The sequence below is a fragment of the Patella vulgata genome, chromosome 9 (assembly GCF_932274485.2).
Source record: "Patella vulgata chromosome 9, xgPatVulg1.2, whole genome shotgun sequence".
Taxonomy (NCBI): domain Eukaryota; kingdom Metazoa; phylum Mollusca; class Gastropoda; family Patellidae; genus Patella; species Patella vulgata.
This window is the reverse complement of record NC_065887.2, coordinates 5,050,825-5,067,683: the sequence shown is the minus strand read 5'-3', so window position 1 is coordinate 5,067,683 and position 16,859 is coordinate 5,050,825. Positions and strand designations below refer to the sequence as shown.

At 34.6% G+C, this 16,859-nt stretch overlaps 1 protein-coding gene across 1 annotated transcript; it reads left to right on the top strand.

Annotated features, from left to right (window-relative positions):
• The first annotated feature begins 2,773 nt into the window (after window positions 1–2,773).
• On the top strand, window positions 2,774–15,372 carry LOC126832220 (fibropellin-3). The gene is made up of 13 exons (XM_050562941.2): window positions 2,774–2,904; window positions 3,474–3,581; window positions 3,942–4,049; window positions 5,709–5,819; window positions 6,412–6,441; window positions 9,994–10,023; window positions 10,446–10,517; window positions 12,553–12,627; window positions 13,096–13,146; window positions 13,425–13,490; window positions 13,787–13,867; window positions 14,157–14,216; window positions 15,009–15,372. Exons 1-13 carry the CDS (start codon window positions 2,823–2,825, stop codon window positions 15,041–15,043), a joined length of 909 nt encoding a protein of 302 aa, XP_050418898.1. The 5' UTR covers window positions 2,774–2,822; the 3' UTR covers window positions 15,044–15,372.
• Window positions 15,373–16,859: the final 1,487 nt, after the last annotated feature.

Here is a 16,859-nt window from a genome sequence, read left to right as displayed (position 1 = left end):
AAAATATCGTATTTGCATATTAACTATAATTGTGTAACACAAAGTTACTATTAAAATTACACAATTCCAATTGATGCAATGACAGATGATTTGGTATCTGGACCTAACCACAGATTTAAACTTATCACAGGTGGTAACCTATTGAATGTGAAATGTTTACGTGGACAATGTGTTGTGAGTTGTGTCTCTCTATTGAATGATCACTGTATCTTTTGGTGAGTCATATGATCAGATGCTGCGATTAACATCCATGGCACAATGATTTATCACATAGGTGTTTATTTATATTAACAACACTGTAATATTATTTTACAGTGAGAGGATGTAACGTGACAGAGTGTAAGGCTAGTGAGGGACAATGTGTCATACAAAGATGTTATACCGATGGTAAGTTACCTAGTCTTCTAAAACAGTCCAGTTATATATTATCCAAATAACACTCAAATAACTATAATGTATACCACATGATACAATTATATGGAATTTATAAGGTGGTATTTACTGATAAAATTTAAATTCCATCAAAAAATTTGTGGATTAACTGGACATATTCCTTGGATTGCTTTGTCACATGTCACTTAATCATTTTTATACAACCACATGTTCATGTGGACGCATGTTGTCGTTGCTCCAGTCTGTCTGTCCACCCGCTCGCCCGTTATGTCCACCCGCCCATCCGTGTTTCTGTCTGTTCACATTTGTCCCGGTTCCTTTCGATATTGGCCTGTATAAGACCGCATCTTCATGGGTTATGACCCCTGATTGTACGAAGAATGGCGTTTGTTTGGCTTGAAACTATCAAGGTTGTCAAGGTTGTGGACCCTTTAGAGTTTCCAATTTTGATCCGATTTTAATGAACCTTAAAATGTATATTTTTTTTCACTATCAGCCCACAGAAAATATTATTGCTACACAATTATTGCTCCGATCACGAAGATTTGGATTATGATATGTAAGTTGTGCACGCTTAGAAGTTTTAGAAAAGCCATTATATATGCCTGTTTCAAAATAATAATAATAATTTCTCTTTTAGAAGCGACTGTTAAATGTTTGTTTTGTCTATTCCTTCGGAGACGGTTCATAATTTTTATAAATTGTCCTAATCCCTTTGTAAATTATTTGCAATAAAATATGTTGAAACTAATAATCACAATGTAACACAATACATTATAATTTCCCCCTACTGAGTATTGTAATTAATGAATATAATGATATCTTAGTTTATATTGCGTCTTTAAATCTCCGTAACCTGGGAGGTATTTCGGCAAAGGTCATAGATCGACATTGATTTTAGAGCTCATTGTGCTACATGGGAGATGTGTGTAACCGTATGCCACCTTAAATTAATATAATTATTTCTACAAAGAATTATATTTTTAAAGTCCACACTGTTGACCACCAATTGAGTTTTTAATTACAATAAATCATATGGTTTATTCTGCTCGATGTGCGACGTTAAAATATATATATACAGTTGGCTTAACTTGAATGTAGATATTAAATATCTATTTTGCATATATATCATTTTTCAGTTAAAAAGGTGTCAGCTTTCCTTGTACGAAGAGACACTTGGACGAGACAGGTGTTGGCAATATATTCATTGCGGCGTCTATACACACTTTGTGGTCCATAACGTCGTTGTCAAGGGAAACGTGACTCGTCGATTAACCCTTCTCGCCTCTAGTTTCCAAAATTCTACGTCTGTACCTTTGTTCAGCAGCGAACACGCAAATGTCGATGTTGACGTCACAGGACGGGCCAACATACGTGTCGTAGCCAGTTATCTAGCTTGCAAAAGTCGGTTCCGAACAGTTTTTGTAGATACCCTTCTAATACCAGACAAGCGTCTAGGACTTCCGCCACGCAACTGGAGAACCCAGATGTAACGATATTTTGATGCAGTTGTTATGTAGGATCTTCCACCACTTCGAGGTCAGTTTTATGCTGTGTTCGATAGTATACACAAATCATAGATTGTATTCACTTAATGTTAATCTATAGCTAACAAACGTATTAATCTCTGACAACCCAACCCATATTTATAACATTATACATTAAGAAGACAGACATAATTCAAACATTTACAGATTATACGTCATTTAATCAAGTTTTTTTTACTGCTAGGGGATACTTTGCAATCCATTATTCTATTGTTTTCTAGTAACCGTTTCTAAGGGTTACTGGATATCAACCATTCTTGTGATGAGTATCTGCATATTTGAATCTTGAATAACAAGTTGAATAAATAATAACGATGTAGCGTAACCCAAATTGTTATACGTTATTGATGGAATAATAGAAAGAGAGTTGCTGATTTTAGAAGGTGGTTTACTCAAGAACGACTGTACTATACGAGCTGGGAGCCACCCAATCATTGTGATGTCATATAAAGATTAACAATTCGTCCATTCCGATTTCTGCTAACTTAAACTTAATCCACCATTTATAAAATTTGATTATGATATGCAACATGGCAGCCATGCGAATCAATAAATCAATTAAACACGTTCATAACTTAAATAAATTTTATTATGTTATTCTGTTTCTCGAAGAGTTAATCTACCATATGTATAAAATTTTATGGTAATATGCAACATGACAGCCATGCTAATACATAAAACATATCTATTACTTTAATAAATTCCCTTTATATCCGCCACTTTAATTATTTGTTGTGGCAACCCCAAAAACATAATGTACAATAGAACACATGTGATCAGGTATTTGTGTATAAAACAAACGAAAGACTCCGTGTTCAACAGTCTAACTGTTTCACGTACTCGCTATAGTAGAGTATAGTATAGTATTATAGTAGTATCATCATGCGTGTTATTTTGTCGATTGCATTGATTTTGACCACTGTTGCCACACTCTGTGGAGCGATGTGTGAATCCTGCTGCAAAGGTGGGCTCTTTTTATTATAAGATATTATTGATTTTCTTTTTTTCAAATATTTGTTATTTTCTGAAATGTCTTCACCGAGCCTAAACAATATGGCGCGTGATATACTTTGTATATGTTGTAGTGTGCTAGACAAAATAATGAAAGAAATTGTAATCCCTTTAGATGCCTGTGAGATGGACAGTCGACATATATAATATAACATCTACAATGCTTTATCAAATTAAACACAATAAACCCTAAGAGACATCAATTGTTTGTCTGGGTGGACTGGGTAGCTCAGGGTCCTGGGACTAACTGGTTTCCTTCGGACATGGCGATAAAAACAAAACATGTTTGATTCACCATTCCCGCGCCCCACGCAGGCAATATTTGTTTTCAGTGGTTGCAAAGATTAAAGTTCACCTTTCTATTTTTTAACCGATTTCAAAATGATCATCATGGTAAACAAATATTTGAACATTTCCTGTCAATCTTTTATAAAATGTACCATGTAATTAATGTGTAACTGTGTAATAATGGAATAGAAAAACTATCAAAGTTATTACATAAGTTAATATTATTAATTCTAGTGTCAGCTTGTACTCCAAATCCCTGTAAAAATAATGGTACTTGTACACCACCCGAGAACGAATACCGCTGTAGTTGTACTCCTGGGTATGTAGGACAAAACTGTGACGGTAAGATACATTATATATCAATGATTTCCTGAGAGAGAGAGAGAGAGAGAGAGAGAGAGATAGAGGGAGTGAGAGAGAGAGAGATAGAGGGAGTGAGAGAGAGAGAGAGAGAAAGAGAGTAAAATAATAAAGGTGTCTGGATTGCAAACTGCGCGTGTCATCGTTTTAGTTTTCGAAATTGCTTTAGTAACTAAACCACGTGCTTTTGTTTATCATTATGCCTGCAAAGACTGATTCTGTATAATTCGGTACAAGCAAAATCAAAGTGGTATTACTCCAAACATTAAATGCCGGAATGGGTGAATAATCATGGGTGAAACCAGCCATGTTGTTTATATTTTTGTGCATATTTAATTCTAGTGAATGTGTGTCTACCTAACCCATGTGAAAATAATGGCACTTGTTCACCAGTTGATAAGGGTTACATCTGTAATTGTACTACGGGATATTTCGGAAAACTCTGTGACGGTAAGTTAGATACATTATTTAATTTAGCCAGCCTTTATTGACCAGCCAACAGGCTCATTTATGAACAAACCATACCCTAAAGGAATCAAGATGCAGCCTTGTTTGACACCAGATTGATATAAGAATTCACCCATTACATCTGGATTAAATCTTTACATTAAACATATATTATGTAAGAGCTAAATCTGCCTAATGCGGATCTTTCTGTGGGCCCGAAATGTTATCTAAATTATTATTTAGACATTAATTAACTTATCCAGATCATAATCAACTCTCTATGTCAACGCTAGCCTGCGATATTTTTTAGATTATGATTATATTTGCTGCTCAACTTTCATTCCTAATTTAATCATGAAATAGATAATCGAAACTATGTTTTATCGTGCCGACTTTAGTAATGATGATCGAGGCAAGGCCGAAAGTTCAATCGCTTAATTATCGGTTCATAGTGGATGAATTTGATTGCAATTCTCAGCAAATTGCCTTTACATTATTTAGTTTTAACTATTATAGTGAGAACTGTCAGCTCTTTATCTAATCACCCATAATGTATCTTTAAGTTAAATAATTTGTAACATTGTAATCATGTGACGATGTAATTATGCTCTAACACTATATCGATTCATTCCGAAAGAGGAGTACATGAAATCGATAAAACCCACATATAATCGACCTCCATGGTTCACATAGGCTATTATTGAATATCCTTTTCTGGACCTAGCTTGGGCTGCCTCTTTTTATGTCATGAACTTATAACGCAAATTCAGAAAATTGAATTAGAAAATTTTGTTGTATCATGCGCGTATTTATAAATCTGAATGGGTATCATATCCTCACCAGTACTTGTTACATTCATTATTTTACTTAAATCCCTGGTAATTTCTTGCCTAAATTACATTATGCCATAATGAAAAATTAGAATTATGAGGCAGTGTTTAGTTATCGATTTTTGTTTTTCGATATTGGTTAATATCGAAAAACGAGCTACTCATTTTTCGATATTGGCGAATAAGGATAACAGCTACCTCGTTTTTCAATATTGGCGAATGTCAAAAAACGAGCTACTCGTGTTTCGATATTCAAACTTGTAACACAAAATGCAGATTTGATGGATGTATATGTACAGAATGTCTCCAGAATACATTTGATTAAATCAGTTTTCTAAACAAACTAAAGATGTCATAAAAGAGGATGTCTTAACAGTGGATGCACATAAAAACTGATTTGTGATATTAGCGAATGTCCAAACACGAGCTACTTGTTTTTCGATATTCAGACTTGAATCTCAAATATATAGTTTTTCGTCATGTATATCTACAGGATTTCTCCAAAACAAATTCGATTAAATCCATTTTCTAAACCCAACTAAAGACATCATAAAAGAGGATGCCTGGGCAGAAGATTCACTCGTTTTTCGATATTATAACTTGAATACGAAAAAGCAGATTTATTTAATCAAATGTGTTTTGGAGACATTCTGTAGATATACTTCCATGAAATCTGTTTTTTTTAGATTCAAGTTTCTTCGACATTCGCCAATATCGAAAAAGGGGCTAATTTATCGAGCTAACTTCACACAACCAAATTATGATCACTCACTGTCTGACATACATGATTACTAATATATGTGAGGTCTACATTTCTTAAATTTAATTTTAGTAAATCCCTGTGATATTTCCAACCCCTGTATAAATAATGGCAGGTGTTATCCATCAGAATTTGGTGTGAATTGTAGCTGTCCTTCTGGATTTATAGGAGAATTTTGTCAAGGTAAGCATGTACTAACTTGTTCCCTTAGTAACTTGCATATATTGTTATACTTTACAATTAAAGTTTTATGATTGGTCACAGAGAAAAGCTGAATTTTCTCTTTGCTCTACTGTCGTCTTTAGATGAATTCAGGGCAGTAGTACAATTCGATCGCCCGACTGTCCGTCACACATTTTGAATACAATAACCTTGTTTGTTAATTGAGACTTAATTAGATTAGCTTGATATCTATACACAATGATTATGATCACAAGACAAAAAATACTATTGATTTTCATCGCATTAAATTTATTACTATCAGAGTTATCTTCTATCTTCAAGTTTTCCTTTCGAATCAGACTGATTCAATCTGTTGATTTCTGTGATTGTGTGGGCCTTTAGCAGTGGGAAGAAACCGGATAAGACGAATAAGACTGATTAAATCTGTTGATTTCTGTGATTGTATGGGCCTATTCGCCACGTTTTACTGATTTAAAAAATTGCAGCAAAACCACAATTAAAGATGACGAGGAAACAGCATATTTACATTTTAACTATAACATAATTAATTGATGCCACATTGTCATGAATTTTGACTTTGACTCTATTTCAGATTCTGAAAAAATAACACTAGTAGTAAAGGGTAAGAAAAAATATCGTATTTGCATATTAACTATAATTTGATTAATGATAGTGACGTTGTAGATGTGTGTAACACAAAGTTGCTATTAGAATCATTGCTATCAGAGATATCTCCTATCTTTAAGTTTTCCTTACGAATCAGACTGAATCAATCTGTTGGTTTTTGTCATTGTGTGGGCCTATTCGCCACGTTTTTCTGATTTAGAAAATTACAGCACAACCACAAATAATGATGACGAGGAAACATCATAATTACATTTTAACGAAAATGCCACCTTGTCATGGATTTTTTTCCTATTGTAAAAGCACAACACAAGTAAAAGAGGGTGAGCAAATAAATCGTATTTGCATATTAATTATAATTTGATTAATGGAAGCCACGTTGTAGAGTTATCTCCCTGTGGACGCTCAAGGGACTACAGTTTTTATTGGATTGACGTGATACACAGTCTGATTGGAGTCATCTATTTGAGTCATCTATTTATTTATTTATTTATTTATTCTTCCAAGAGGCATATCATACATGACAATATAGATGATCATATGAAGTTACATGAAAATAATATGAGAAAGTTTTGATGAGAGAAAAAGTAATGATGTCATGGATGACCAGCCTCTTGAGGATAACCCATAAAAACCTGCTTAAAATAAAACTAGGTTTATTTCCAATGGGGTCCTTGGAGGAGGATCAGGTTATGTCATCATAGAGGGGCAGATTCATTTATGAAAGATGAAGGATGGAATATGACAATAAATAGTGAAATGTGTGTGTACCATAAGGGATGTGAAGTGTTGTTTAACATTTTTCTTAAAAGGGCCAATGTTCTCTATTGATTTAAGTTGGCTTGGAAGTTCATTCCAGGCCTGAATACTTGAATAGTAGAAAGTTGAGTATTGAGTATTGAGTATTTTTGCATTTTGGTACAACATAATTATAAATGCTTGATCTAGTACTATGTAGATGAGCATCCCTCACTAAGCGAAAATTGGCTTTCATGTACACCGGAGACACATTATGAAAGATTTTGAGAACATAGTTCAGTTTCAGTTGTTTGACTCTATTATCAAGATTTAAACTATTTAAATCTTTGTACAAATTTTGGGTAATTGAATCTCTGGGACCTAAGCCGTGTATGAATCGGATAACTTTGTTGTGAATAATTTGTAGTTTATTCTTCAGCTTCTTGTTTAAGCCTGAGAACCAAGCTGAACATGCATAATCTAAGTGGCATTGTATAAGAGCATTGGTTAATAATTTCCTAGTATACTTTGTTAAAGACTTGTTATACCTATATAAAAATTTCAATCTGGTATTGACCTTTTTAATAATATTATTAACTATTAATTCACCAGAGAGACAATGATCAATATATAGACCTAAATATTTTACACTATCTGTTGTCTGAATGACATGATCATTACACACTATTTCAAAACTACTAGTTTTCTTTAGTTTTCTACTTGGGCCAAATAACATGCATTCAGTTTTACCTAAATGGAGGGATAATTTGTTGTCTACTAACCAGTCTGAACAAGCCTTTAAGGCTTCGCTAAGTTTTAAAGATACTATTTCAGGATTTGGATGAGAAAACAGGATTGCACTGTCGTCAGCATATAAGATTAATTTACAAGGGGCAGGTATGCTAATGATCATGTCATTCACATAACAGAGAAACAACAAGGGACCCAGGATGCTGCCCTGTGGAACTCCACAAGAAATGTCCAAGGGGTCTGAGAGAGTTTTACCAACGTTGACAACTTGTTTCCTGTTGGAAAGATATGAACGAAACCATCCTGTGGATCGGACGCCGATCATTTCAAGTTTTTTACACAAGATATCATGGTCGACTGTGTCAAACGCTTTTTGCAGGTCCAATAGGACCATACCGGTAAAATTCCCCTTAACATTTTGATCCTTGAGATGATCCAACAAACCGATCAAACATGTGTCAGTTGAATGGCTGCCCCTGAAGCCAGATTGTTGTTCATATAATAAATTATTGTCTTTCAAATGAGTCTCCAGTTGTATATAAACAGCTTTTTCCAGAATCTTTGACACAATACTGAGAATGCTCACAGGCCTATAGTTGCTCACAAGAAGAGAACTGTTTTTTTTTATATAATGGTTTGACCCTAGCTAATTTCAGTTCATCCGGAACTGAATTCTCTGAAATGGATAAATTGATCAAAAATGTAATGGATATTTTAAGGACATCAGCACCATCTTTTAAAAAGCGAGCTGGAATGTCATCTAGACCTGTACTTTTGGCAATGCTAAGTGATTGAAGCTCTTTATGCACAAAATCTTCTGAAACATGATGTAGGCTAAAATTAAGACTGTGAACATTACCAGTTCTGTTGTCATAATCATAAATAGAGGTAGGTATAGGTAACTGTCGAACTAGTGTTGAAGCGACAGTAGTGAAGAATGCATTGAAGAGATTTGCAACAGTTTTCTGGTCATGGACAATCACACCATCATTGGATATTACAATATTAACATTTGCCTTTTTGCCATTCTTATAGCCAAATTCTTTTAAATTTTTCCATAAATGTTTGGGGCTATTTTTGTGTTCGTTCAGTTTATTACTCAAAAATGTACATTTTTCCCTTTTAATGACCCTCTGTGTATTATTTCTTACTTTACAAAAACTTTTGTAATCAAATTCATTTTTAGATTTTTTGAAACGTGCCAAAAGCGAATCCCTTTTAGAAATTAATTCCAAAATGGTGGATGACACCCATGGCTCAGTCCTCTGTTTTAGTCTAACCTCTTTCACTGGAGCAACCGAATTTAAGATTTCCAAAAAAGTACTTTTAAAGCCCAACCACACTTCATTGACATTGCCTAAATTGAAACAAGTTTCCCAATTTGCAAAAGTTAGCTTTTCTATGAATTCATCCCGATCATAATTTTTGAGAGATAGAATTTTCACAGTATTATGCAGATTTATAGGAGTTTTTGTACATTTCCTAATACAGTATGTTATGAAATGGTCACTCAAACCTGAGTGGATTACCCCAGATTTCAAAATTTTTTCAGGAAAATTACATATGATATGGTCGATAATGCTTTTCGTATTCAGAGTAATTCTGGTATAATCGGAGATTATTTGAGTAAAGTTAAACAGCTTCAAAAGATCTAAGTAATTTTTACATGGCACGGTTTCAGTCTTGGTAACGCATATGTTTAGATCACCAAGAATAATAGTTTCATAGTCTGTTTTAAAATTTGAAAGGAATTCTTTGAAAGAAGTTAGGAAATGATTATGGTTTGGAGGTCTGTACACAGCACCCACTAGAAGAGGTTTGGATTTCGGCAACAGAAGATCGATAAACACAAATTCCTCATTAGTGTCGCCCCCTTCTGTCAATATATTCAAGTTTTCCTTTCGAATCAGAATAATTCAATCTGTTGATTTCCGTGATTTTACTGAATTAGAAAATTGCAGCACAACCACAATTAAAGATGGCGAGGAAACACCATATTTACATTTTAACTATAATATGATTGATTAATATTATGTTGTCTTGGATTTTCTCTCTATTTCAGATTCTGAAGGCGCAACGCCAGTAGAAGAGGGTAAGAACAAAAATCAGTTTTGCATATTAACTATAATTTGATGTTGTAGATGTGTTATAACTTTTAGGATTACACAATTCCAATTGATGCAATGACAGATGATTTGGTATCTGGACCTAACTATAGATTTAAACTTATCACAGGCGGTAACCTATCAAATAAATATATTAGGAACAAGAAGAACAAGATCTTACTATTAGGAGAAAATTTATTTTAGATTTAAGGTGAAATTCTTACGTGGAGAATGTGTTGTGAGCCGTATCTCTCTATTGAATGATCACTGTTCCAGGTGGTGATCAGCCGTATGATCATATGCTGCGATTAACATCCAGGGCACAATGATTTCTGAAGACGGGGAATATATCACATATCTTATAATAAGTGTTTATTTATATTAACAACATTATAATATTATTTTACAGTGAGAGAATGTAACGTGACAGAGTGTAAGGCTATTGGGGGAATGTGTGTCATACAAAAATGTCATACCGATGGTAAGATACCTAGTCTTCTAAACAAGCCTGTTATATATTATTCAAATAACACTGAAATAACTATAATGGTGTATGCCACATGATACTATTATATGGTATTTATAAGGTGGTATTTACTGATAAAATTTAAATTCCATCATATAATTTGATGATTAACTAGACATATTCCTTAAATTGCTTTGTCAAATATCATTTAATCATTTTTATACAGCAACATGTAAATGTGGACGAATGTTGTTGGCGCCCCTGTCCGTCTGTCCGCCCGCCAGTGTGTCCATCAATCCGCCCGCCCATCCGTCTGTCCACCTGCCCATCCGTGTTTCTGTCTGTTCACATTTGTTTCTGGACACTCTATAGGTCACCACAGTAATCTGATTTTGACGAACCGTAAAATAAAGGTTGATATTCAAAAGATCGGACATCATCTTCATGGATAATGGCCCCTGATTGTACGAAGAATGACGTTTGTTTGAAACCTGTACTGTGTTTATATCCCAAAGACCCTCTCGATATTCGCGCATATCGGACCTAACTTCCTTCATTATGGTCGAAAAATCACATTTTCAGCTTGTGGACCCTCTAGAGGTCATAATTTTTATCCGAATTAAAATAAATGTTCGAATATATCAATGTTAGACGATAAAGATGGATGAGTACGAATTCCTGGAAAATTGTTCCGAAACTGCAAGGTAAATTGGTCGCTCCATGTACGCAAATAATGTAGAATTATTTAATATCAAGGTTGTGGACCCTCTAGAGGTCTCAATTTTCATCCGATTTCAATGAAACGTGACATGTATGTTTATATCCTAAAGATCGCCGTCCCTGTCAATATTACCGCATATCGGACCGCAACTGCCTGGATTATGCCTCCTGATTGTACGACAAATTGTGTTTTTTAGCTTATGGACTCCTTAGAGTTCACAATTGTTATCCTATTTTGACGAAACTTAAAATGTTTGTTTATATATCAAAGATCTTGGCTCCGTTTGTTATTGTCTCATGTCGGACCGTACAGTGTTACAATTATTCTATATTTTACCCTTTTCAATGTTGCTTTCATTATAACTGTATTTTAACATTGCATGTTACTTCACAGTCGGTAATGTAACTTTACCGCCAGCTATTCTACATACAAGGTAAATTTACATATATGTAAACACAGTACACGTAAATTACCATGAAGTTAATTTATACAAACCTGTAAAATAATATTGCGTAATTATACCTCATTACAAATGGCAATATTTCTGAAACCATGGCAAGATTTACATATTGTGTAATTTGCCGAGGTAAAATTACGAAAGGGAATGCTATCCCCGCTTGGCTATGTATTCCTAGGTTCGATCCTGGCAAACACAGACAGTTTTGGGGACCTTTCAGTCAAACTTGTAAAACAACTTTAGACGATGGAAAGAGTAGGTGGGATGACACTGTCTAAGTATAATTTTCCACACAACACAATGTATGGCATAGCATTATTATGTGCATTCAGATGTTCAATAACCTACTACTCTTAATTAGACTAAACTGACTGACAGAACAGTAAATATATCGCACAAAATTCTAGATGTGTTCAATTTACAATTTGCTGCAAAAATGATATTTCAAATGAGGTTTCAGTTAATACACAGCTCACATTTTGTAAACTAACATATGGTTGTAGTTTTACGTTACGTTTGATGTAGTCTTACATACGCCTTGTGTTCATATGAATTTATATCGTATTAAATGTAAGTTAACAAACCATGTGATTTGATAATTCCACCAATGTATTTTTGCTTTGCTTATAACTGTAAATATACGTATAATTTTAACAGTGTAACATCCTGGATTATGACCCCTGAGTATACAAAAAATCGCTTCTTAACTTGTCTTTATCCATATTTTCCAAAATGTGGGCAAATCGTGCATGACAACCGCTTAGTAATATTGCTGAACAGGTAAATAAGTACATGGATAAAACATAATTTTTCCTCAACTTCATTATCTAATTTGTCAATCATCTATCATGTAATTTGGTTGTATTTTTCAGGTACCAATTGTGATGGTAAAGCCTGTAATACAGATAAAAGCGAAATCTGTGTAAATGATACTTGTATCTTCATAGGTAAGTAAAACACGTTACCTGTCTTTTGATTAATGTATATAATTTTATTAACGTGGCTCAGAATTCCGAACGTACTTACTAACGGCTAACTATTTATGAACAGTTGAATTTAAACCCAAGTTCAAAAGATCACCAAATAAAATAAAATTAATGAAAAGTATCACGATAACTACCAAACAATTTCAAGACTTCATAGGAATCTTGATAAAACTTTGGTAAAAAATATAGAGCTGTACGACTTCCTGATTCCACCAGGTTTACAAACTGTTAATTTTTCAAACTACTATTTAATTAATTGCATTACAATTATTCCATGATGCAGTCTGAAAACAGGGCGTTTCCATCTTTTTGATGTTGATGACATGTATGCAAAGTTTCAACACAATCCGTGAATTTCTGCATTATACAGTTAGCACCTACAGATGGTTTACCGTTAATTTGGTGTTATATATATGTTTTATATTTCAGGTGACTATTGTGGGACTATAGATGACATATATAACGCTTGTGCACCTATAGGTATGTATGTTCTTTATTTTACTAACTTAAAATATTATATAATTTGATAATATTTAGTTGATCTACAGTCATGGAACCAATACATGTTGGCATGTTAGGAATTATATGAGCAAATGAATGACAATATACACTATGAAAACTGGAGTGTTATCATCAATGTAACAACATAAAGAAAACATCTATATCTATGATTAAGCCTAGTTGAGAGAAACTGTAAATAAACCCCATGTATTGTAATAGTGTCCAACACTATACATGTAATAGTTTAAATGTTTCAGGTGAATCATGTGGGGATGGCGAATTCTGTACCCGTTATGATAAATGTGTAAATGACACATGTCGACGTAAGTATAATCATAACACTTCTGTTTCTATTATCAATACTTGATCCTTAAATATTTAGTAAAACTTCTGTTTCTATTATTAATACTATTCTACTTGATCTTTCCACATTTAGTAACACTGTCCGGTGTTGGATGATTTGTCAAATATTGTACTTTGTCTACCAAGCCGGTCTGTCCTGGCGTTTAAGGTCCACTTCCACCAAGGGTGATATGGTAGACAAATTTGTCGTCCAGATCATGTTAGCCTTTTATCTTATGAAAGCACAGTTGTATTTTGTAAATTACATTCATTATAGTTACAGATGCATGTGCTTTCAACTCTTCTGTTTGCTCCTACCGTAATGTTCATGGCACTTGTTCGGGTGGTGTTTGTCTCGGTAAATATGATTTATATTATATACAGTGACTCATTTGTACAATCCGGTATATTTAAATTTGATCTTAAAAGGGGGTTGGGTAACGCACATGGTTTTGATTATAAGGCCTGCTATCCATGCATGTCGTTATTGATTTAATCATCGGTAACAACTGCCTGGTCGAAATAAAGCTTGTAGTGTTAGTTCCAAAAGAGGGGCTGTTATCCCTCCCCTTTATCTGGATCACACATATGTTTTGATAGATAGTTTGGTATTGTTGTGTATAATGATATATTACTTATATTTATAGCACCGTGTAAGGAAGGCAAGGATTGTGGTGGTCGCCCATGTGTTGGTGGATACTGTGCAGGTAATTACTCACTATTCTATTTATAATCAATCACCCATCAATATGATCTGATTTGTTTATATCATCCATCAATATGATCTGATTTGTATATATATGTATATATATAAACATGTTTAACGTTTTTATTTAAACATGGACCGTACATAGATGGCCGGCCACGCCAATGAAGCCTTCAGAAATTAGACCTGATATTCGTGACTAAAATAGAACTACCGCACCCCCACTCCTCGAAGCAAAGGGACTCGTTGCCTTTCTATCTGTATACGGATCATGATTTAAATAAGACAGAGAAGACCAGGGCACCTCGTCGTCGTACATTCACCCAATAATGTTATTTATCATCTACCTTGGTGTACTAAATTTTTACACTATTTGTTCTTCACATATAGTAAACTCAAATCAGACCTACTTTTAAACTCCTTTATTCACAAACACATAGTTTGAACTCCCCATCAATCTCTGCCAGGCAATGGCTGTTAGTTATTAACAATAAATGACTAATTTCTACACACGATTGGACAAGTTTGGACAAAACATGGCATGTTATTTTTGAGTAAACACATGAATAAATTCTTTGGTCATACAGGGATAATTCGACCACTGAAGTTGAACCACCTGTTTCAATTCATTAAAACTTACTTGATTAACATTAGAATGTAAAACATATTGCTTTTCCAACGAATCTTGATTTCTTATATACACAGTAAGACAATTTACAATTTTATGACCAGGAACGAGTTTCATGAATGCTTGTTTATTGATAATATATAAACCACGTTTTGTATTTTTCAGTACCTAAATGTGGAGAATCATATTGTCGGTTGTAATCAAACTGGTTTATTTGTTCAGAAAGTCATTATTATTATATTAAATAAAATAAATTGTAATATGTAATAATAACTTATATTAAAATATTTAACATAAACTATATTGTAATATTTAGAAACTTCGTTAATTGATATATTTAACCACTGATATAAGGATTAATATAATAAACTATATTGTAATATTTAGACGTTTCTTTAATTAAAAGCAGTACTTTCTTTATAAATTATAATTCTGAGGCAAAATATTCATCTTAACCAAGAATTACAATATATTCATATGTACTTCATAAAAACAACTAGATACCAACAAGTAGCGATATTAAAATAAAACCTACATCACAAAATAAACAGATTCTATGTTTGATATTTCTTTGTTTGTTGTTTATTTTGTTTACTTCATGTTGCTCTGTGTGTAAGTTATCCATATCTTCTTTACTTTGTTACACTAAATTTCGTTATATACCGATTCACCCCGATTCATGCAGAACAGTACAGTTAAGATTCTTTAAACCCCACTTCATTTCATGAAACATGAAAACGTTTCGCGAAGGGATATTAATGTGACACGATTCGGACAAATTCACCCAAAGTTACCCTTCGTGACACATAAAGATGGTGATGAAATAAGTTACACAAATCAACCAACTTGTATCACATTACTATTCAAAAAAAGTAGGGGATATTTGATTTTGGGGGCATAATACTAAAATATGCAAATGACTACGAAAAAAGTCACTATAGAACCTAACAGAAGAAACATTTCCAGTTACATGTGACGCCCAAACGCACCAATAGCTACCGCATGGAATGCAGGTGATGCTTGGGATCATCATGGGGGTCCAACCCAAGATTTGCACGACTCTGACTTTGAATGTTACAGTCATTGTGGCATTGAATTCCAGGGTGGAAACATCAGTTTAATTGTTTTAGTGACCAGAAAACAAATTTTGATATGCGTCGGCTTACCCAAAATGAAAGGTTACGTGCCCTTGGCATGCTACAGATCGGCACAACACAGGCGGTTGTGGCGCGGACGATGAATGTTTCTCAGTCTGTCATAAGCAGGCTATGGTCCAGATACCGTGATACACAATCTGTACAGGACAGACCACGCTCAGGTCGACCAAGGGCGACAACTCAAGCCCAGGATCGATTTATCCGTACCTTGGCCTTGAGAAATCGTGTCATCACAGCAAATCAGATCAGCGCTCGTCTTCAAACAGACACTGGTGTGAGAGTGAGTGGCCAGACGATTCGGAATCGACTGCATAGGGGTCACCTTCGCGCCCGACGTCCTCGCGTGATCCCTTGTTTGAGAGATCATCACATTCAGGCAAGACGTCGTTGGTGTAGGAATTGTCAACACTGGGATAATCGACGCTGGAGCAATGTGATGTTTTCAGATGAGTCAAGGTTCACTGTTGATTTTCGGGACAGACGTAGGAGGGTGTGGCGTCGTCGAAACGAGCGCTTCCAAGACGTTAACGTCATCAGACATGATCGATTTGGGGGTGGTTCTGTTATGGTGTGGGGAGGCATCACTGTTGCTGGAAGAACGGCTTTACATGTTGTTGCAGGGCGTGTTACAGGCCAGTATTACCGGGACAACATCTTGGCAGTCCATGTTGTGCCGTTCGCACGACGTCATGGCCGCCGTTTCATCTTCCAGGATGACAACGCAAGATGTCACAGGGCCAGGATCGTTACAGGTTACCTCCAACAACAGAACATCACCACATTACCTTGGCCAGCACTGAGTCCCGACCTCTCCCCCATCGAGCATGTCTGGGACATGCTTTGACAGAGGTTACGTCAA

What these genes read in the sequence shown, in the direction of transcription:
- LOC126832220 (XM_050562941.2), top strand. Translation starts at nt 2,823, where the DNA reads ATGCGTGTTATTTTGTCGATTGCATTGATTTTGACCACTGTTGCCACA. An exon ending in GTGTGAATCCTGCTGCAAAG is followed by an intron (nt 2,905 to 3,473) that starts GTGGGCTCTTTT and finishes TATTAATTCTAG; the next exon opens with TGTCAGCTTGTACTCCAAAT. An exon ending in TGATACTTGTATCTTCATAG is followed by an intron (nt 12,628 to 13,095) that starts GTAAGTAAAACA and finishes TTTATATTTCAG; the next exon opens with GTGACTATTGTGGGACTATA.